The sequence below is a fragment of the Rhinatrema bivittatum genome, chromosome 5 (genome assembly GCF_901001135.1).
Source record: "Rhinatrema bivittatum chromosome 5, aRhiBiv1.1, whole genome shotgun sequence".
NCBI lineage: Eukaryota > Metazoa > Chordata > Amphibia > Gymnophiona > Rhinatrematidae > Rhinatrema > Rhinatrema bivittatum.
The window spans coordinates 125,798,657-125,822,480 of record NC_042619.1 but is presented as its reverse complement, the minus strand read 5'-3'; the positions used below and the strand labels follow the sequence as shown (position 1 = coordinate 125,822,480).

Here is a 23,824-nt window from a genome sequence, read left to right as displayed (position 1 = left end):
TAGAGAAAGCAAAGTCATGGAAGAGGTAGCTACCAGAGACAAGAGACTATCAAAGAGCTGCCAGAGAAGCAAAGGCCACTCAGAGGAGACTAAGGTAGGCCAAGGGCCACCACTCCAGGTGAGGAATATCTCAGTAAGAGGACTGGTTTTATTATGGGTGAAATGCATATTTTAAGAAAGTTACCGTTTTATTGCAGAGGTAAATATCCTGGTTGCATTGTCACTTGGCGGCCATTTCTGAAAAAGGTGGCATGTGGGATAAAAGTAGTCCAAAAGTCTCCGTTTCTAGTCTTATGTGTGCTAATGAACGATGTGATCTCCAGGATTCAACCACAGAGACTGCTCTTTATTTCAAGATGGGTGGGACTATGCGATGTATATGAGAGTACAGTTGATTTCACCCGTTGGCCCTTAAAGGAGGGTGGGGAAGATGTACCCACAGTCTGAAGCAGAGACTTTAGAAGCATGCTTACTTCTCTTTGAGGAAGAACACTCTTTTATTTAGCTGTAATATTTGTATTAGGTATTAGATACTTTAACCTAAAGCAGAGATTATAGTTGTTATAATCTTTATTGATATAAATTCTTTTTCTATTTCATTGAGTGGCAAGGTCTATTAACTTGGGTCCTTGCCTCCCTGAGCCATAGGGTACTGAGACTGAAATAGGGAGACCCTGGGACATCGTACCCCAGATTCCTGGCAGGGGAACAGCTAGGCACTGCTCCCCTGCCCCACCCCTACACCCACACTGCAAACCTGCAAGCAGAGAGGTGCCAGGAGAGAGATGCTTCAGATCAAAAAACACAGTAATTGACTTGCACTACTGAAGATGGTGCTGCTGACAAAAAAAACAGCAGTTACATTAATAAGAAGGACACCTGTCTTAATGAGATCCTATTGAGTTGGCCAGCAAACCAGGAAGCCCAAATAAGAAAGAAAAGGCACAATTTTCTATCTTGGCCAGGCTCTGCTGTGGAGCCTGGACTAGAGACAGAGAAGGGGAACGAGGGAAGCCAGCTTCCAGAGGAGACAGAACAAAGAGGGTTGTTCTGAAGAAAGGAGAGCCATTTGGAGAAAGAAGAGAGAAAACATTTAATCCTCTCTCTTTGGAGGACAAGAGACTGTTGGACTGCCAGGATTTTGGAGTCAGAAGAGCCGGGCCCACCAAGATTCCTTCCCCCACTGGTGCCAAGAGCTAAGTAAAGAGCCATGGAGAAGGAAGTGGTGTTATAGAGGATTGTTCAGTAGAGATGTGAATCGTGTGATCGATCATCTTAACGATCGATTTTGGCTGGGGGGGGGAGGGAATCTGATCGTCGCGGTTTTGTTTTTTTTTTTTAAATTGTTTAAATCGTAAATCGGGGGAGGGCGGGAAAACCGGCACACTAAAACAACCCTAAAACCCACCCCGACCCTTTAAAATAAATCCCCCACCCTCCCGAACCCCTCCAAAATGTTTTAAATTACCTGGGGTCCAGTGGGGGGGGGGGGTCCCGGTGTGATCTTCCACTCTCGGGCCACGGCTGCGTTAATAGAAATGGCGCCGGCACCATTTTGGTTCCTGTCCCCCGACGTCACGAGCGCAGGAGATCGCTCCTGGACCCCCGCTGGACCCCCAGGGACTTTTGGCCAGCTTGGGGGGGCCTCCTGACCCCCACAAGACTTTCCAAAAGTCCAGCGGGGGTCCGGGAGCGACCTCCTGCACTCGGGCCATATTGCCGTATTGCAAAATGGCGCCGGCCATAGGGCCGGCGCCATTTTGCAATACGGCAATATGGCCATACGGCCGGCGCCATTTTGCAATACGGCCCGAGTGCAGGAGGTCGCTCCTGGACCCCCGCTGGACCCCAGGTAATTTAAAACATTTTGGGGGGGTTCGGGAGGGTGGGGGATTTATTTTAAAGGGTCGGGGTGGGTTTTAGGGTTGTTTTAGTGTGTCGGTTTTCCCGCCCTCCCCCTTCCCCTCCCCCCCCCGATTTACGATTTTTGACGATAAATCGGGGGAATTCCTATTGTATCGCGCCTCTAACTATTTTTGACGATTTAAAATATATCAGACGATATTTTAAATTGTCAAAAAACGATTCACATCCCTATTGTTCAGTGGTTGCTGTTTAGCCAGCTTGTTAGGGAGGGTGGGATATCAGGCTTTTGCATCCCAGAAAGATCAGTAAAAAGCTGACACCACAGCTGAGAGCTATGTGGCACTGGGAGCAACGGGGTATACTGGACATGCAACAAGGAACTATAAAAAATGTGAGAGTGAAGAGAATTTCCCTAAACCTCAGATGGTCTGCTTTGCGTTCTACACATTTTAAAGGCAATTTTGAGCCCCAATGAGGATTTTGATTGTTCACTTGTTTTGTTTATTTGTGCACAAGGACAGAACTAGTATATTTAAAACCAAAAAAGAGAAAAACCATATATATATATAATTTTGAATACCCAGGCCAATATGCAAGTGTTCGCTGCAGTTTAATCAACATTTTGTTGTGTACGTTAATCCTCTGTTTACTGAACTGCATATACCCTAGTTTATGTTAATTGTGCTTTTGAGTATATTTGCTGTTTATATTGAAATTTGCTACTCAATGACTTTATAATTCCAATGCCCCCCCCCCCCCCCACCGCCTTCTTCCATTCCTCCCAGCTGTTTATTGTTATAATTCAAGTGACAAAAGTATTCATAGTGTGGTGATTTTCTTTGCTGTTCCCCTGCTATAAGAGTAGGATGGGAAAAGGGTCCCAGGAAGCAAGAGCGACCACAGAAAGGTAGAACAGATGGACACCTGGATTATCTACCCTAGTGCTAACGTATCCACAATCCCCACGGATACAGGTGGGGTTTAATTCTTCTAGTGCAGTCCCCCTCTGCCTTGGCAGCCTGTTACTGATATTTCTGGATGGGGGGTACTATAGTTGGGATTGTCATTGTTCAGTGTTTCAGTTTGTTAGTACACTTGGGAATACTAAGGTTGGGGAGACCCAGCTAGGCCCCGACCAGGCCCAGCCAAGTAGGCCCAGGCTATTTTGTCAGTCAGAGGAGTCTGGGGAGTCTCCAGCTGGGCCTTGTCTGGGCCCTGATGATTCTGCTGGAAAAGGAGGAGGGTCGTAGGGCTTCCAGGAAACCTTTGTAAAATCTCTCTGCCTACGCCACAAAATCAAAAATACCCCAAGATGTTATGTTGTTTTCATCATTTTTTAACATTGATTTCCTTTCAATTATTTTGAACCTCTTTAAAAAACTTTTAGAGACTTTTTAGAAACAATTGGGGTGATGTTGTTTTAAAGTTCAGTTTTAACATGGTTTTATTGTTTTACATTGTGTTTTTTTATTGGTTCCCTCTTACTTAACTGTTAATAATGAATTAATTTTATTTATTGATTGTTCATTCTGTGTGTTTCTTGTTAGCTGCCCAGGGCAATACATCAGAGGCCATTCATTATTGGTTCGTTTTGAATAATGGCCTCATTCATTCCATTTTTAGCATTTGTTTTGAAATGAATGCACATCCTTACTAGGCAGATCACATCAATAAATCAGTAAACAGCACGAGATAAAACAAACATGACCAACATGCACATAATAAAATGTCCATCATGAATCTTACCAAAAGCAGCTAAATATAAAACATTAAAAAGATCTATATTTCAGTAAAAAAAACTTGGGAAAAATACAAGTTTCTAACTGCTTTCTAAATAATCTGTAGTCAGCAATGTTATGAATTTCGATAAGTACTGAGTTCCACAGAACAAGAACTATAATAGAAAATCCTCCCACCGAGTACTTTGCAAACATTACTTCCTTTGGGAAGGCAGTGCAAGAACATTCACTTCAACTCTGCTTTTCTGGCTTCTTAGAGCCAAACTAGGCACCTTTTAGCTTGGTTTTATCTTTGTTTTACTCCCAAAGTTTTAGTTAATTGCCAGAAGAAAAAGAGCCTGCCGCACTTCATAACATGGTAGTATTTATCTTATCATTTTTCTGGTCCCTTGCTTCACATAGTTCTAAGCAAGGTGACACAACCAGTTTAAGTTATACAGGACGTCCTCAGACGTACTGGTTCCTGATGGTAGCGTCTTAAGTCGAAATGTATGTTGAAACCAATAGTCCCAAAAGAACAATGTTATAAAGGGGGGATTGGTTCCAGCAACAGGGCCCAATACCCCATTTTCACCAAAATAACCCAGCATTTAGTAATTTGTAGTACTATAAAAAGAATAGACATATTTTAAAACATTTTTTTTTTTGTCTGAAGAGGAAAGAGCCAAGTCACGGCTACAGGACATTGCACTGACACTATTTTGAGGAGAGGAAGTCCCTACTATATTTCCTACTGAAACCACCACGCCAGGCTTCATGATCATCAGTACACCAAGGTATGCCTGTTGGAGACCCTCGGGCATCTTAAATTCAAAACAAGTGTTGTATGTTGGATAATGTATGTCAGTTTAGAAATGCTCTGAATTGTAATTTGAAACACCTTAAATCAAAGACTTCCTGTTTTATGGGAACATCCATACACTTTTATGGGAAGATAGGAACATTTTCAGAAACTGGGGAATTTCATAAAGAATTCTATTCCCTTTGAAATTTAAGTCCCACTCTTCTCACAAACACACAGAGCGGCCTGCAAGCATAACATAACGATAATAGCATAACAGCATACAATAAAATTACAAAATTTCAAACACACAATAAAATTAAATTCAATATTTTAAGATATAACATTACAATCCACCTCAAAGAACCTCTCACACAGAATGGAGTGAAATGGCAGCAATCTAATTTACATGAGGATAGCAAATTACCTCAAACATGGTGGTTAAGTTCTTGAGTACTTCAACTTCTTCTTCAGATCGTGGGAAAACCGACAAAACCTGACCACTAGTGTGAAAATTAGATATTTAGAAAAGCAGATAGGTTTCAGAGACAATGATAATCTACTTGGGCAGATATCACAGAAAATATTGAAAGGCACATAAAACAAATATTGTAAATTCTCTGCAAGTTTTTATAACCATTACCATGTCTCAGTCTTTTCATAAGCTACTTTGCTCAACTGGAAAACAAGCATTTTTAGAAATAAACAAACTAAATAACGTACATGAAAAACTATTGTAATATTGATGGACTTTAAGCCTAAATTTTCCTGAATAATGTAAGGCTGGTCAATTTATTGCTGAAGATAGATCAGTGCCTGTCAAACCAACTGCTGGGTACAAATTTTGTTCCATTGCAGACTTTATTAAAGAGATAAACAGAACCGGTGCAAGGGTATTGGGTATCCTAGGTGAAACTTAAGTCTTATGTCTTCCATCTTATGCACCTGCCTATCGATGGCAACTCTGGTACACCATCCCCCTCTCTCATCCCGGTCAGCATCCACCATTCACTCGTCTCTCACCCTCTGCCAAGTCCTGCATCCCTCTCCCTTTGCACCCTATCCACAGAGCCCAGCATCCCTTCTCTCTATTCCCCTGTCCAGCATCTCTCCTGTCTTCTTCCTCCCACAAGCATTCCTGTCTTTCTCCTTTTCAGTCCACACTCAGCAGTCTGAGCAGAGCAGAGGCTGATTCACTTAGGATCAGCCCCAACTGGGGAAAAAGTCCACAAGGCTATGATATTAATTGTTTGTAGTAGTATTGCTGGTTGGCAGAGGGAGGGAAAGAGATGGAGGGATTTCTTATCTTTCTTTTTTTTTTTAATGATAATCTGGTGGCTGACTTGGGGGAGAGGGAAAGAGAGATGGAGGGATTTTTTTTTTCCAGTGATCAACTGGTAGCTGGTTAGGTAGGAGGTATTTTTTTTTCTTTTCTGAAGACAATAACTGAACTTTTTCTAAAAATGAAAAATTCACCGTATTAGCAAATAGCACCATTGCTAAAATGGATCTCTGGCGGGACTGGGCCTCAGCCTAGTCCCATCATTGGGACACAGCCTAATTCTGGGTCCTGTCACTAAGGCCTGGGCCCAACGTTGCAGCCTGGCCAAGGTCAGGTCCTGGCACCAAGGCCTAGGCACAGGCCCAGGCCCAGGCCTGACATTGGGCCTGGCCAAGGCCAGGTCCTGTTGCTGAGGCCTAAGCCCAGGCCCAACACCAAGGCCTGGCTAAGGCCAGATCCCATCATTGAGGACCGGGCCTAGGTCCAGGACTGGGTCCAATGCCACCATGGGGGATTTTTTCAAAACAAGCCCGAGGTATCTGTCTGACTCCCTCATTCACTTTCATGCTTCAACAGCTCTCAAAAGTAAGCCAAACTGACCCTAGAGAGGTACATCATGTGACCTGGAGCCTGGCAGAATCTAGTTAAAAAATCTCCAATATTAATTTCACATTTTTCCTAAATAACTAAGCAGTAGAGCACACTCTAGACCACAAGTGAACAAACAGCGCTGCAGTCACCTTTCCATCCATGCAATTGTTTGGGGCCCCCCCAAGTTTGCTTACATCTCCTGTTAATCAATCAGCTCTTGAACCAGTTGCCAATTAATGAGTCAATCACACTGCCAGCTAGTGTCAGAGACATTCACAGTTTCTCAGACACAAACATCCACTTTGTATCCGAGAGAGTGTGTGTGTGTCTCTCTCTCTCTGACCCAAAGACATACACACATACTCTTGCTCTCAGCATATGGATGATCTTTGTCTTTGTTTTACACAGAGAGACAGTGTGTGTGTGTGCATATGTGTCTGTGTCAGAAAAACACCCCCACACACATTCTTTATCATAGAGAAAGACACCCACATAATGTGTGTGTGTGTGTGTGTTGGGGTCTCTCTGACACACATCCACTCTCTTAGACACACACACATATTGCTGTAGGCTGCTGCTCAGTGAGTACCCCTGCTACAGCACTGCCACATCATTATATTAAGATTTTGCTTGCTGCTAGCCCTACTCCAGCCTGTAACAGTCCTCTCCTTTTCCCATTCTCACCCTATTTGACACCCTCATTCTCCAGGAGGCTCACTAGTTTCCCAGCCAGCTACTCCTCTCAAAACTCAACCCAGCCACCTCAAACAGAAGTCTCTCCAACACTGCATAGGGACTTGCTCCTGGCTCACTCCACCCCTTTCTTTTGACTGAAGCTTGCCTCCACTTTTCCGTTCTTCACCACATCCACTCCAGCGCATTCCCATTAACTGTGTTCTACATAGAGTCTCCTTACTTTTATGGTTTCCCTGACTCTGTTCTGCCAATTACTCCAGCAGAGACGGGACCTGAAGTGATCCATGCTGTTTCTCTAGGGCTTTAAAAAAGAAAAATTAAGCCCTGGCCAAGACTGAGAAGAACCACTGATCCAAAGCAGCACAATTCCAGATGGAATCCTGCTTTCCACATGGAGCCAGAGCAGCCAGGGCTGGTGCAAGGGAATGAGGTTCCCTCGGCAAACCTTATAGCCTTGCACCGCATACTCCTCCTGATCCCCCTTCCACACATAATTAAAAATTATGAAGGTCATTTTCAAAGGAGTTATGTGCGTAATGTAACATAGTATCGTAGCAATTTTCAAAAGCCATTTACTCAAGTAGGCTACAGCACGAGCGCAACTCAAACACCTACCGAGGGCCTCTTCCTCTTCCCCTTACTCATACTACCACTTGATTGCCTGAACCCTCATGACCCATAGCCAACAATACCTCCACACACCAGCCTTTCCCACAAAAATCAAAAGTCTCAACCTATTATGGCTACAATGCAGATACTCAAGATCAAAACACAATTCAAAACACAATTACATGACTACAAAAAACCCTCAACCAATAGAATTGCACACACAAAATCACTACTCCCAATTTTGATATCCCCAATGACCCAGCTTCTTGGTATCACCTTGTTCTCACTCATACTATTCAATGTCCAATCTATAGTAAAAAAAGACCCCCATCATATATGACATCTTAACAGACCGCAAGCCTGACATATGTGCCATCACAGAAACATGGCTGAAACAGACAGACTAATTAATCAACTTCCCGCTCACCTCTATGACATCATCTCTATCCCCAGGAACAACAGAAGAGGAGGAGGCCTCCTATTAGCCACAAAAACAAACTGCTTCAAACTCCAGGCCACGCACACAGCTCCACTTTTTGAAATAGGACTTTTCAAATCCAATCATCTTCAAGTCTGTTTGGTGTACACACCCCCAGGCCTCCTCAAATGCAATCCATCCCCCCTAAACAAATTCATTACCGAAAACATTGATATGGACATCCCTTCCATTGTCCTAGGAGACTTCAATCTACATGTAGACACTACTCTCCTAACCCCTAACTGTGAAGCTCTCCTCACCACACTATCGGCCATGGGCTTCAAACAAATCGTAGACTCCCCAACTCACAAAGCAGGACACTCCCTAGACCTAATCTTCATTAACTCATGCATACAAACAACAGAACCTCCCTCATGTACACCTGTCCCATGGTCCAATCACACACTGATTCAAGAAAATTTCTCCATAATCAAACCAGGCAACCTCACACCCAATCACACCACTTCAATCCAGTTCAGAAAAACATGTAAAACTGAAGACCTGATTGAAGCACTCCCAGCCGCACTAAACAACTTAGATTTAACCAGCACCGAATCCGCCCTCTCAACATGGAACACCATTACAAATAATTTAGCCTACAAATACTGCCCTCTAATAACCAAAGAACTAAACCCTGCCAAACATACCAAAAACGCATGGTACTCACCTGAACTAAAACAACTTAAATGCTCCCTCAGGAAAATCGAAAAGGAATGGCAAAGTAAACACACCCTCAGCCTACTGACCACCTATAGAACCTCACTTCACAACTACAGAACTACAATTCTTAAAACTAAACGTGATTTTTACACAAAAAAATTCACGATTTCCAATTCAACCCTAAAGCCCTCTTCTCCTACGTAGCTGACCTAAGACAGCTCCCCAACAATATTCGATAAAGATTCCAAATCAAAATGCAATGAACTTGCCCTGTTCTTCAAAGACAAAATCATCAACATAATGGCAAATTTTCTCCCTTCCTAAACACTTTCGAGAGTGCTTCCACCTCTGAAATTGAGTCGATTATAAAAACAATTAACCCCGCAATTCACCCCTCAGACACAATCCCCATAAAAATCACTGAAACCGATCCCACACATCCTAGCCAAACCCAAAGCCGACATTATTAACACTTCCCTAACCCAGGGAAATGTACCAACCATCTTAAAATGCACCATAGTCAAACCCTTGTTAAAAAAACCCACATCTAAACCCCTCTGAGCCAGCCTACTTCTGCCCCATATCCATTCTTCCTTTCCTAGCCAAACTTCTTGAAAAAAAATAGTAAACAAACAATTAACGGAACACTTAGAAAAACACAAAATTCTATACCCCTCCCAATTTGGTATCTGCAAGTCCCTCAGCACCGAAACACTATTAACTTCCCTCACCGACACAGTCCTCAGAGGGTTAGATAAAGGCCAGTCCTACATTCTAGCAATGCTGGATATCTCTACAACCTTTGACACCATTAGCCACAAGACCCTAACTGACAGACTAATCGAAATTGGCATAACAGGCAATGCTTTACTATGGCTCAAATCATATCTAGAAAACAGACATTACAAAGTTAAAATCGGCAAGAGTGAATCCGATCCTATCAACCTAACTCAAGGAGTGTCCCAAGGTTCCTCCCTATCTTCCATACTCTTCAATATATACATGCTCCCCATTTGCAAATTTCTAGCCGACAGAGGACTCAAACACTTCATATATGCCGACAACATCCAAATTCTCATCCCCATAACTGAATCCATACCCAAAACTCTACCTCTCAGACATCAATCAACTTCTCACACAAATGAACCTAGCACTAAACACCACAAAAACAGAACTCATGATAATATGTCACAAACCAAACAATAAAATGCTAATTGAGATCACACCCAATTTCTCACCATGTAAGAGACCTTGGTGTCACCCTAGACTCTGAACTCAACCTAAAAAAATTCATAAACACAACAATGAAGGATTGCTATTACAAATTCCACATTCTAAAAAAATTAAGGCCCCTCCTACATCACAGTGATTTCAGAACAGTCCTTCAAGCACTAATTTTCTCTAAAATACATTACTGCAATTCTATACTCCTAGGACTCCCAGCAACAACACTCAAACCCCTTCAAATGCTACAAAACGCCACTGCTAGAATCCTTACCAACACCCCTATCCTAAAAGACCAACATTGGCTACCCATTCACTTTAGAATATGCTTCAAGACCCTCACAACAATACACAAGACTCTATACAATCAAGACACACACTGGCTCAACCCATCCTTCCACTATCAAACCCCACGAAGGTCCACTAGATTTGCCAATAATGGAACCCTACCGATCCCCTCACCCAAACTCACACACCTCAACTCAACCTGAGAATGAGCACTATCACTAGTCAGTCCCTCTATCTGGAACGCAATGCCCCAAGACCTCAGGCTAGAACCAAACACTCAAAACTTCAAAAAAACCCCTGAAAACCTGGCTGTTTAAACAAGCCTTCCCATGACACCCATTCATGTCAAGTCAATCCCAGAACCCGTAACACCTCCCCAACAGCCATTGTATAAAATTTTCTGTTTTCCCCTTCACCCCTGCTATTTCCTTTTAACTACTCCATCCCTTGGTTAAAATCTGCTGTTACAGGTTCCTGCCTCTAAGCTCCAAACTAACTCTATAATTGATCTGTAACTCTTCTGCCCAATAACCCTGGGAATCTTTTGTTCGCTTTAAAATTGTTACAATGTAATTTCCTTTCAACCTTTCCATTGTTTCACTGTAAACCAATGTGATGTGCATACGAATGTCGGTATATAAAAACAAACAAACAAATAAATAAATAAGTAAAGTGCACTTATGTGAGTAAATCTTATGGACAATTCAATGGCATATATTGTAGCAATTTTCAAAAGCCCACTTTGTTGAGTTAAGTGCATTTACATGTGGAAAACCCAATTTTAAGCATGTAGATGCTTTTTAAAATCAGGACCTGTGAATTTATAACATTTTACATGGAAAAGGACATTTAAAGTACAGTCTTTTGAGGTAAAAATATCACAACATGCATGCTGTGGTGCCAACCAGAAAACCCTGCAAAAAAAAAAAAAAAAAAAAGACATTTGGAACTCATATGGCATTAGGCATATTATAATGCATGTTGGCTGTGGTTTGACCCTTAGAAAGCCATAAATAACTGAATTACAATTACAACTACAATATAGTAAACCTCCCATTCCAAAACAGCAGTAACTGCCAGCACTAATATACTGACAAATTACAAAATGAGAAACTGGTGTTAACTGTGGTAGAATTATATCAATTGTTAGAGAAAAAAACACATTTAACAGAAATGCCAACACACTAGAGCAAGTGACAAAACCCTCACAGGTGAACTAGAGCCTTAAACAGCAAAGCGTTATAATAAATTCACTTATACAGGTAATTTCTTTGTAAAGAGGAGCAATGCACCTTCCCCAGCAACAGCAAGCGGATGAGATGAAAGTCCGCATCAGTGAGGTCGATATTCAAAATCCATTTAGACGAATAACTCACATGCTATCCAGCTAAATGGCAAGGGTTTATCCGGATAAGTGGCTGAATATGGATTTGGATGGGAATGGTTAATAAAACGGAAAATGTCATAATTCCTCTGTTTCGCTCCATGGTGAGGCCGCACCTTGAATACTGTGTACAATTCTGGTCACTGCATCTCAAAAAAGATATAGTTGTGATGGAGAAGGTACAGAGAAGGGCAACCAAAATGATAAAGGGGATGGAACAGCTCCCCTATGAGGAAAGGCTGAAGAGGTTAGGGCTGTTCAGCTTGGAGAAGAGATGGCTGAGGGGGGTATATGATAGAGGTCTTTAAGATCATGAGAGGTCTTGAACGAGTAGATGTGAATCGGTTATTTACACTTTCGGATAATAGAAGGACTAGGGGGATTTCATGAAGTTAGCAAGTAGCACATTTAAGACGAATCGGAGAAAATTCTTTTTCACTCAACGCACAATTAAGCTCTGGAATTTGTTGCCAGAGGATGTGATTAGTGCAGTTAGTATAGCTGGGTTCAAAAAAGGTTTGGATAAGTTCTTGGAGGAGAAGTCCATTAATCAAGTTTACTTAGGGAATAGCTACTGCTATTAATTGAATCAGTAGCATGGGATCTTCTTGGTGTTTGGGTAATTGCCAGGTTCTTGTGGCCTGGTTTGGCCTCTGTTGGAAACAGAATGCTGGGCTTGATGGACCCTTGGACTGACCCAGTATGGCAATTTCTTATGTTCTTATGTGAAGTGAGACCAAGAAAATGTTGTGGTTCTGGCTGTGAGCGCCACGACCAGACCCTTACCTCCATGCTCCTGGACCTACTCCCGCTTCGGGAGGCCTGGTTTGCGCCCTGTTTGGTGGCGTCCCCACGGGGGCCGCGCCGCTGGGAAGCTTCCCATGGACGCTCTGCTTCTAGGCGCGTGTGCGCGCCACTTGGATGCTTTTCTAGGCCGTTTCCCACCAGCAGTGACTCCGCCCAGTTCCTGACGTCAGACGCCGCGGCCTTGATAAGCCGGCCGCGGACATTCAGTCTTTGCCTTGCAATGGGTTTACCTCCCGGTTCCCTGTTGCGTTGTGCCCCGGAGTGAGCTGCTTTCTATAGTACCTGCTTGGTTCCTGTTTGCCTGCTACTGCCTGGTTCCAGTACCTGAGTCCTGCTACAGTTCCTGCCTGGTTCCAGAACCCAAACCCCGTTACAATACTGATCTACTGTCCTAGTCTGGTTCCAGTTCCCAGTCCTGATCAACAACCCGCCTAAGTCCCAGTGGCCGGGCCCCTACGGGCTCCTCCCGGGGGTGCTTCGGCTTCCAAAGGTGAAGTCGCCTAAGTCCCAGCGGTTGGGCTCCTACGGGCTCCTCCCGGGGGAGTACCTGCTTCCAGGGTGAAGAGCACCTCTACGTCCTGCCTGAACATCTGCCTCCCAGCCTGCCATATACTAGAGACATTGACCACCTTTTCCAGTCTGCTGCAGGTCGGCCCAAGGGTCCACTAAACTGAGTTCCATAACAGAAAAAGCAAAAATATTGAACAAATACTTTTGTTTATTGGCCACCAAAGAAGGGTTTGAAGAAGGGATGCATATGGAAAAGAAAGAGATACCATTCAATTTACAGAAGGGATGATTCAGATGGAAGAAGGAAAGCTGAAAGTGGTAAAAAACAATGTGGCCAGACTGGATATATATCCAAGGATACCAAGGGAGCTCAGTGGTGTTCTGGCAGCTCTACTGAGGGTGCTGTTCAATCATTCTTTGGAGACAGGAGTGGTTGAAGTGAACTGGAGAGAGGCATATATTGTCCCTCTTTTTAGAAATGCAGAAATAAGGAAGCTGGTAATCTATAAGCCAGTTAGTCTGACCTTAATAGCGGGTAAGTTAGTGAAATCACTACTAAACAGAGGAGTATCTTGAATTTATTGAGCTGCAGGATCCAAGGCATCATGGCTTTATTATATCAAACAAATATGATCAATTTCTTTGATTGGGTGACTAAGGTATTAGATGGGGGTAACCAGTGGGTTTGGTATTCTCAACTTTCATCAAAGCTTTTGACAAAATCTCATAAATACACTTGGCAGATGGGGCCCATAGTGGTTAACTGCATCAGAAATGGATTGAATTATGGACAACAGAAGACAGAGGTAAATGGATTTCAAGGAAAAGAAGAATTATCAGGTATCAATCCTAGGGCTGCTTCTGTTCGATATTTTCGAACTTCAGATTGCAAAGGGATTAGTAGGCAAGGTTTCTCTTTTTGCAGACGTTACTAAGATATGTAACAAAGGGGACATTCCTAATGCAATAAAAAAATAAGGAGTGATCTGAGCAAGCTTATAGAATGTCTGAGTGCTTGGCAGCTAAGACTGAGGCATAGAATTATGCATTTGAGGTGCAGATGTCCATCAGAGCAATGCACGATAGGAGGTGAGATACTGATGTGCTCTGAAACAGAAAAGAAGTCTTGGGCTGATCATATCTGACGATCTCAAGGTTGCCAAACTTTGCATGGATGGCCTCCCAGTAGAGATGGAAGAGGCAAAAACAACAACAGAATTCTAGAAAGTATGGGATATGCACAAAGTATCTTTTGCTACGAAGAAATGAAAGGAAAGATAGAGATCAAGTAGGGACCACTATGGTATTATACTGAAAGGAAATCGGGCAGCCTTCCTGTCCTTATCTGCCATCATATCCTGTGTTATGTTTTATTACTTCACTTTGATTTTTTTAGACTTCCGTGTGTACCATAAATACAAAATAGTTCAGATATTCATCAGTCTTTAATAAACTGATTTGATTTTCATTTGCTAAACAGAAACAAAAGAGAAACAGGATATGTAATTAATTGCTATGAACACCAGTGATTTATTTTACTACCCAAACTGCAATATATCGTGATCATTTTTTTCCAGCTTTTCATATGCTCAGCTGACGAGTTGGTGCATATTATTATATAAAGTGAAAAAGCTGAACTTTAAATTCAGAATAAGAAAGGTACTCATTTACCTTTGAAGAGGAAGGCCATGATACCCCTGGATGCAAAAAAGTAGGGTAAAAAATAAAAGGTAATACTTCATCTTTCAAAAAAGTTGTGATTAGCAGCTGAGGTCCAGTTTTAGAATGATGGTGGTTTCAATCATTTACAGAAATTTTATTGACCTTTAGAAGTTATATTTACACAGTGGTTAAAATTTAAAACTCACTGCCCTCTCTGTGAGATTGCCCTTCCACATAATATAACCTGCTTTTCCTCTGAACAATTTAGTTTAAAGGAAACAAGTGACAAAGAATGTTATCCAGCTTTGTGCCATTATATAAGTTTCTGAAGTGTTTTGGCATTTTATGATGACTATATTTTTAATGGTTTGCTTGTTAGCCTAAAAAACAGAAAGCCATTTAAAAACCTGGAGGAATCCAGTGTGTGAAGAGGCTAAATAAATTGTGTCTTGAATGCAACTAAGTCTGTGAAATAAGTTTTTGTAATTAATGGCCATCAGAGAGAAGTGCACTGTAGTTAAAAATAAAAGTAACAAATGACTACAGGCAGAGAGACATTAGACATGGCATAATGTGACAGATTTCACATCATGGTTATGGTGGTGCCACTCAGAACTGTGAAATCCACTTCCTTTGGGGCTGTGTGCTTCCATACCTTCAGGACACACACTGCTCCCTTTTTTGTGTTTGGCAAGACATAGCAATCACAGGCTTTTGTGATACCCCCAAATTCCAACTCGAGGCACCCAACCCTATATATGGTGTGTCTGAAAGAAAATGCTGTTATATTCCAATATTATTCCATAATGAAAAATCATTGCAATCAGTATTTACTGAGCAATTTCTTTCTTTCAGTAGATAACATTTTAAATATGCTTTCTCTGGCTTTTCAGAACCATTTATTTTTAAGTTATGCATTTGGAAACAGAAAAGGACAGGACCATAGCACTCTGACAACAAGAGCTCCATCCAGCGAAACTGCATACTTGTAACAGCTGTTCCCTGAAGACAGCAGAACAAGCAGCCACACAAGATTGGTGATGTCATCTGCGTCCTCAACTTCAGTCAGACCGATCAAAAGAGCTTACCAAGGCACTTTATACACCCCCCCAGCAAAATCATCCCTAAGGAAAAGAGCCCTATCCACTGCAGGTCCTCCTCAATGGAACGCTCTCCCACCAGATCTCCGACAAGACCCCTGCCCAATATTGTTAAAAAAAACCCTCAAAACCTGGCTATTTAGAGCAGCGTTTCCAGAATGATAACCCAAGTCCATTCCGTCATGATAGCCAAACCATATCACGCCAGCGTGCCTACTTGTTCCCATTAAGTATTGTATTTTAGCAAGCTTTAGCTAAGTATTTATTAACCTTTCTGAGTAATGTTACATAGTTCTTCAGACAAGCTCCAAGTCATTATATCGCTTTTATCCACGTGTTTATGCTTTGTTAATCGTTGCCTCCCATTTTGTTCAATGTCATTTATTCAAAGTTTACTCATTGTTAAGTGTTCCATGTAATGCTCACAGGCGAGATTTTGTTCATTGTAAACCAGTGTAATTTGTATCCTATACAGGAATATCGGTATATAAAAGTTAAAAATAAATAAATAAATAAATGTCATCTGATGGTGCCAAATTAGTCATCACTCTCTATCCTACCTCAGAATATTTAATTGTACTTTCTGAGCATGGGGAAGATCAATGAAGAGTTGGAAAGAATCCTGAACTAGTTTGAGTCTCAAAAGCTCTGTTAAACATGGCAAAAACCGAGTGGTTGGTAGTGGGAGGGAAGAATGTGTTGGAGGATAGGGTATTTTTGAAAATTAGCAATGTTGTAATAACAAGGAAAAATAGTATGAAGAATTTGGGAGTGATAGTTGATGAGGCTTTTGATCTTCGACCTAATGTTACCTCTATCACTTGGAGAGTTGTTTTCAGGCTGAGGCAGCTAGCTTAGGAGGCTCAGATCAGTTCTTGATTTTACTGTATTTGGGGTGATTGTTCAGGACTTGATTTGTCCTTTGACTACTGTAACTCCTTATTGGTAAGCCTTTAAAAAATGGACATAAATCAGTTACAAGTAGTTCAAAATATGACTGCTCGATTGATTTATCGCTGTCCTAGGATGAGTGCTATACCACTGTTATAGCAACTGCATTGCCTGCCATTAGAAAAGTGGGTTGACTTAAGATCTTGACTTTGATGTTCAAGGCAATACATGGGGTTGGGGCTAGATATTTATAAAAATAGGTAAGGAGTTATATTCCAGGTGTTATATTCCCTGCAGGAAAGAAGTGAGAAAGATGATGTTTAGGAGGAGGATGTTCATAACCTGAGGACCAGAGTTATGGAACTCAGAGACATAGGAAATAAGATTGGAAACAAATATTTTAGCGTTTAGGAAGAAAATAAAAATCTGGTCATTTTATTTTGGAAAAGTGAAGTACTTGGATTTTTATTAGCTTGATATGATGTTTTATGACTGATTTTACCTTTTATTTTGATGCATTTTATATGTTATTGTTTTTGTAATGTGCTTTTTTCTCAGTTTTTGTACACTGCTCTTACCAGACTTGATTTGCTTTAGTGGGTTAAAATAATCAATCAATCAATCAATAAATAAATAAATGTGAGTTCCCATGCTGTCATCACCACGCGCCTGTCCCTCAGTCCATCTCATAATTGATATCAACTTCCCGGGAAGGAGGGAGGGATTGTGTGGTTGTTTGTTCTGTTGTCCATAGAGAACACCTGTTACAGGTAAGTGACTTTACATTCTCAGTAGACAAGCATAACAATGCAGCCAGACAAGATGGGGCTCCCTAGCTGAGGGATTATTTGTGTTCATCTTTGCTTTACCACAACTCACCGTTATCCAGCGGGAAGTTGAGAATTTATTTTAAAATGTTTCTAAGTACAGATTGACCAAATATACTGTGCGTGCGTGCATGATTCTTGTTCCAGACAGCAGTGTTGAGTAAAAGTGTGTATTGTTGACCACGTTGCTGCTTTGCAGATTTCTTGGACAGACGCCAAATTAAGGAGTGTCATTGTGGCAGCGACTGCTTTCACTTGATGGGCTTTTATCAAACTAGCAATGTATAACAATGGGATATATAGTGAGTTAGCCATCTAGATAAAGTATTTTTATTAACTGAATTTCCTTGTTTGATGATATATGAGATTATTGGGATTTAAGGCATCAACAGTGCATGTCATTCCCCTAGCATGGCTCAAAATGGGATATGCACAGTGGTATCCAAAAAACAGTTGGAATTAACATAGTCAACCACTTAGTCACAAAATCCCTTTGTGTGTGAGTGAGAGCCTTTGTGTGTGTATGAGTGAGTACTTTTTTGCATGTGAATGAGGTTTGTGAAAGAACCTATATGCATGTGTGAGTGTATGTGCATATATGTGACAGAGATAGGAAATATGCATGAGTGTGTGGATGTGTGTGTTAGGGAGAGAGAGCCTGTGTATGTAAGAGTGTGTGTGTGTGTGAGAGAGAGCATGGATATGTGTATGATAGAAGGAGTGTGTAAGTGTGTGTGTAAAAGAGAGAGAATAAAGTATGTGTGGCCTCCCCTTCCCCAATCCATGATATCTCAGAGTGACTGGAAATCCAAAGATCCCAGGTATGGAGAGCAGGGAATATTTTTTTATTCATATTAGATATTATTGGGATATTATTTGATGTATCTGTTAGGAATTATTGGGTATTATTTGGCGTGTCTGTTGCTTTGAAATATTTTATTGGTATTTGAAAACTTTTTAAAAAATGAGTAATTATTGAATGATGTTCTGTTCATCAGCTGTTTTGAAATATTTATTCTTTCCAGTGGTATAGTTTTACTATTATGATTGATGTGTCTTATTTCTTGATTTTATTATTGTTTTATGAGGAATGATGCTGTTTCTGTTTTTTATTGTTGCAAAGTCTGGCTTCTTGCAATTTCCAGTTCAGTTTTTTTGTCTGCACATTTCTATTTATACTTTATGGTGACTTTATTCTGTATTTGGTGAGTTTCCGTCTGTGTGCTGCATGCGAGACTGAAATGAGGTATTCTGCTGGTATTTAGTTTTTGTGTAATGATCTATAGTAACCTGGCTTGTTCTGTTTTCCTGATAGAAGGAGTATTGGTGTTTTAGGCTTTGGTGTAGTTGTTATTATTCATGATTGTTGTGGGTGGATCCTTGGGTCGGTGGCAGATGACCACGCCCATGGGGTGTGGTCATCTGCCCCGAGAGAGACCACCGGTCAGGCTCAGAATTGGGAGGCACACACACACACACACACACACAAGTTCTTTTATTAAACAGTTCTTGAGAAACACCAGAGTTGGCAGTAGTGAGCTGGAAGAGCCCAGCTGGGCTGTAGTCCCTCAGGCACTGGAACAGCGATCCCAGAAAGGCTGAGCTGTAGAGAAACTAAGATAGTGAGTAGGCAGAGTATGCAGAGTTCAGGAACAGAACCTTGATATTAACACTCACACTGTAGTCTCTTAGAATGGCCCAGGAGCTGGTATGAAGTAGGCCCTCGAGGAGCGAGCACCTGGTTCCAGGGAAAGCTCTGAGAGAGAGATGGTAACTCACTGGTGTTGTAGGCAGCGGTGACTTCCTGGCAGAAGTTGTATTCAGCAGCAGGTCCGGGAACGTGCGCCCTCGAGGAGCGAGTACCGGTTCCAGACTGTGACCTGAAAAGTAAAAGAGAGAGCGAGGCCCCCGAGGAGCGGGTACCCCTGGTAAAGTCCAAGGAGGCAGAGTAGCAAGGTATGCAGAGAGCGAATCCCATCCACAGCGATACCTGGAGGCAGCTAGGTATGAAACCCTTTGCTAACTCGATTAGTTAGCGAAATGAAAGACCTTTAAATATCCGAAGATGATGACGTCATCTCAGGGGGACGCCCCTGAGGTTCGCGCCACTGCTGGTACTTGAGTCAGGGACGCGCGCGCACCCTTAGGTCTCAGGGGAACATGGCGGAAGGCAGCATCTAGCCTGTCCGGGAACGCCGGAGGAGGTTGGCAAGATGTCGCCTCGGCAGCCAAACATCCATCAACCCCGGAGGGAGTCGCCAAAGAGGTAAGGAGGGTGGAGTGGAGACGTCGAGCAGTGACGGTCGCAACAGTAATATTTCGAATGTTGCCTTTTTATAGGTAGGATTGTTTGAGTGTTCACAGTTAGTGCTGTTTTGGTATGAGAGATTTACTATATTGTGATTCTAATTCAGCATATTCATGGCTTTCTGAGGGCCAAGCCCACAATGAATGCACTTTACAATAGGCTTAATTCCATATGGGTTCCAAGTGTCTTTTTGCACGGTTTTCTGGTTGGCACCATAGCAATGCATGTAAAAATACTATACATGTGATATTTTTACCTCAGAAGACTATGAATGTCCTTTTTCATGTAAAATCTGTTATTTTAAATGCATACATTTAATTGTGTGTGGTGAGGGCTTGGAGGGAGGGGCACAAGGCTCTAAGGTTTGCCAAGGGAATCTATTATCCTTCCATTAAGCTGTTGCCAGCCCAGACAGCCAGCGACTTGGAAACGAGTTCACTTTGCTGTATCTACCAACTCTCACTTCAGCATTGTTCCAGTTCCTGCTTCCGTGATGTGAGACTATCGGGTACCCGCTCCTCGGGGGCCCTTCCTCATCTCTTGGCTATCCGTTCCTCGGAGGGCCTTTCACCCGGATTCCTGCCTGCCTCGCTTCTCGAGGCTTTCTACGGGACTACTATTTGTCTTCAGTCACTGTGAGTAACTACACTGTGGACTCCTGTTGTGATATCTATGTGGGAATTCTCTCCGGTGTACCCCGCTCTGTGGACCATTGCCGTGATATCATTAGAGGAGCCATCACCGGGTCTACCCTGCTCTGCGGACCTGTGCCGTGATATCGCTAGAGGAACCCTCTTGTATACCATCTCTATGGACCTAGTGTAACTTCAGTGACTGTAACTATCTCCCAGCACCCCTGTTCCTCGGGAAGTGCCACAGCTATTGCCTGACTCAAGTCATCCGAGCTGAGTCTGATGTCAGCATCTGCGCTGTCGATCCGTGGCCCGCCTCCTGGGGTCACCCTCTCTTTCTCCTTCTCTACCTCTGCTGTATATCATCCCACAGCCAAGACTCCGCCTCCTGATGGTGAGGCTCAGCGGGGCTCCTCCCCTGGGTGGTACCATCCCTCACCTGGGCCAAAGGGCCCACATACTTACAAATCCTAACACATAGCTTTTGTACAAATGATTGACAATCTAGTAATGCTGGATAAGATAAAACAGGGTACTTCTTATTTATAATTCTGGTTCTAATAATGGTAGAGATGATAGATTACTTTTAGAAGTAGTTCTATCACTCCTAGCACCATTTTTGTGCTCCAAAGTTTTTTTTTGCTTTGATGCTGTGATAAGGTCTCTTCTGCACCAAGATCCTTTGGTGCTAATTTCTCTGCACTTTAGCTTTTTGACACCATAGTATTTGTACCATGTCCCAGCTCCAATGACTCTGTGCCATGATGTTTCAGCTTCAAAGTGTGCACGCCATGATGTCTTGGTGCCAAAATGTGCTCGAGATATTTTTGATGACGATGGAGATTATCAACATTTTTTATCTTGATGCTTTGTCCTTGCTCTCTCTCATGAGCTTGTAAGCTCATATTTGAGACTGAGGTCTGAGGAATGCCAGCACCTGCCATAGGGCCCACAAAGTGGCACTGTCATGATCTGGTCTGAGGCATCTTAGGCACAGGCTATGCAGATATGCTATTGCCATTTTGTGCCAGCACATTTCATAAGATTTGAAAGGGCTTAAGCCTTTTTTGTTTGAAGAGGATTTTCCTGAAGACTTTTTTTTTTGTTTTCCAAAGTCTTCAGAATGAAGATCATTACTCTTGTCTTTTTTTTTTTTTATTAAATCAATGTCAAAATAACATAGTGATGAGAAAGAAAGAGAATTTTGACCATTCACGAAGCAGATGAAAGAAAAATGAGGAAAAGGCATGCAGCAATGATAGCATGGGATCTGCTGAGCATGCTCAGAAAGTGCAGTTAAACTTTCTGAGCTAAGGGGGGTCATTTATCAAAGTGCTATATGGTGGTTTTGCATGCGAAAAGCACCTTTAACGCATGCAAAAACGCCTTTATCGCATGCGAAAACACCAAAATGCATGGTGCGATTCAAATTAGGAAAAGGGGAGGAGTTTGGGGCGGGATTTCTGGTCAAGTGGGCCGGCTTCACAATTTGCGAAGCCATATCGCACGGCTTTCAACTACACTTTTTTTCATTTGCGTTAAGCCTTGCAATATGGCTTTATTGCACTTTGCAATGTTTTCACAAATAGTGTTTTCAGTATTTTAAGCTGCTAAGGGGGGGGGGGGGGGGGAGAGAGAGAGAGGTAGGTATTTATACCTCTATATGAGGCCCACCTAGCTACTCAAGGTGAGGTTTAGGTATTAGTGTAGGGGTTAGGGGCCACTTTGACATTTAGTGTTACGCCCGTCAGTCGCAGATGGCTGCAACCGCTGTTGCTAACCTTTTTCTTCACATCCCCGACTCCATTGGGAAGACTTGCGGCTTCAGCCAGCCATCGCCGGCCTGCCTACCGCTCCCAAGCCTCCCAGGGCAGCATGGACGCTGCCGACGGCGACTGCCATCTTACCTTTGGAATCACTTAGGCGCATGCGCGTGTGCATGGGCCAGTCTTAAGCACATCATGGTGGTAACCTCGGGGCATCCCCTCCAGATGACATCAATCCTCCTGCACATTTAAGCCAGCTCACCCTGCCTACCTACGACTTGGCAACGAGTTCCCTCTTGCTAATTCCGCTTCACTCACTGAAGGACCCTTCGTTCCAGCTTCTACTTCCGTGGAAGTACCCGCTCCTTGGGGGCCTCTCCTTCATCTCTGGCTATCTGCTCCTCGGAGGGCCTAATGCCTTGGACTTCTGCTGCCCCGTTTCCCGGGGCTTCCCTGGAACCATCGCTACTCCTGCTGTGAGTACTCCACTCTGCGGACCATTACCACATCTACTGAGGACCTCTCTGGTGTACCCTGCTCTGCAGACCATTACCATCTCTACTGAGGATCCTCTCCGGTGTATCCCACTCTGTGGACCAATACCATCTCTACAGAGGACTTCATCGGTGTACCCCGCTCTGCAGACCATTATTATCTATACTGAAGTATCCTCCTTGGGTATCCCCCATTCCATTGACCAGTGGTACCTCAGTGTCTGAGAGACTTTCTCTGGCACCCCCCGCTCTGTGGGTAGTGCTGCTCTTTCTCTTTAATAAAGACTCTAGATTTGAACTGTGTCTGATGTCAGCTGAGACCTCACCTCACGATGGTGAGGCTCATGGGGCTCCTCCCCGTAGGTGGTACAATCTCTCACCTCGGCCCAGGGTCCTCACACCCACTAATCCTAACATTCAGAGTGCGATGTATGAACAGAACAGTGCACGCATGTGAAGATTTGATGGTTTTCAGAGTGAGGAAACTCACCCAAAGATGAGACTTGTGCAATGTTCTCTCAACCTAGCTTGATGTTACCCAGGTAGAGAGTCCATCAAGTTAGGCTGAGAGAACACTGCACAAATCTCATCTCTGGGTGAATTTCCTCACTCCGAAGGTCATCAAATCTTCACAAGAGTGCACTGTTCTGTTCGTACGTCGCACTCTGAATATCAAAGTGGCTCGAGTAGTTAGGTGGGCCTCATATAGAGGTATAAATACCTACCTAGTATAAGGGCCTTATAGCTAGGCTCTCTCTCTCTCTCTCTCTCGTAGGTAGGAAATACAACAATTCTGGAACTTATCGCAAAGTGCGAAAAAGTTACCACAGTTTGCGCTAAGATAGCGCACTTTGCAATAAACAGCCTATTACCATTAAACACACCCCTTTTCTTATCGTATGCGATATTTAGTGCATTTTGATAAATCCAGGCCTAAGAGAGATGAGCAGCTTGGCACCATCAGATGAAATCACCCATCTTGCGATGCTGTTTTGCTATGCTTGTCCATGGAGAAAAGAAATAAATACAGATAAAGGAATGCTCTAGTGCTTAAGAATATTGGACTATAAGAAAGAACTTGGTTTATATATTTATAATGATCTGGAAAGGGGCACGATGAGTGAGGTGCTTAAATTTGCGGATGACACAAAATTATGTAGAGTAGTTAAATCTTAAGCAGATTGTGATAAATTGCAGGAGGACCTTATGAGACTGGAAGACTGGGTGTC

At 42.7% G+C, this 23,824-nt stretch overlaps 1 protein-coding gene across 1 annotated transcript in view; it reads right to left on the bottom strand.

Moving 5' to 3' along the window:
- CPB2 (carboxypeptidase B2) overlaps positions 1–14,700 on the bottom strand; it is a 59,515-nt gene extending 44,815 nt beyond the window's left edge. Inside the window, exons 1-2 of the mRNA XM_029602889.1 lie at positions 14,587–14,700; positions 4,814–4,889 (exon numbers count right to left, since the gene is read on the bottom strand). Coding sequence (XP_029458749.1) covers positions 4,814–4,889; positions 14,587–14,657 — 147 coding nt within the window. The 5' untranslated portion in view covers positions 14,658–14,700. The remainder of the gene's footprint in view (positions 1–4,813; positions 4,890–14,586) is intronic.
- Between the last annotated feature and the right edge of the window lie 9,124 nt (positions 14,701–23,824).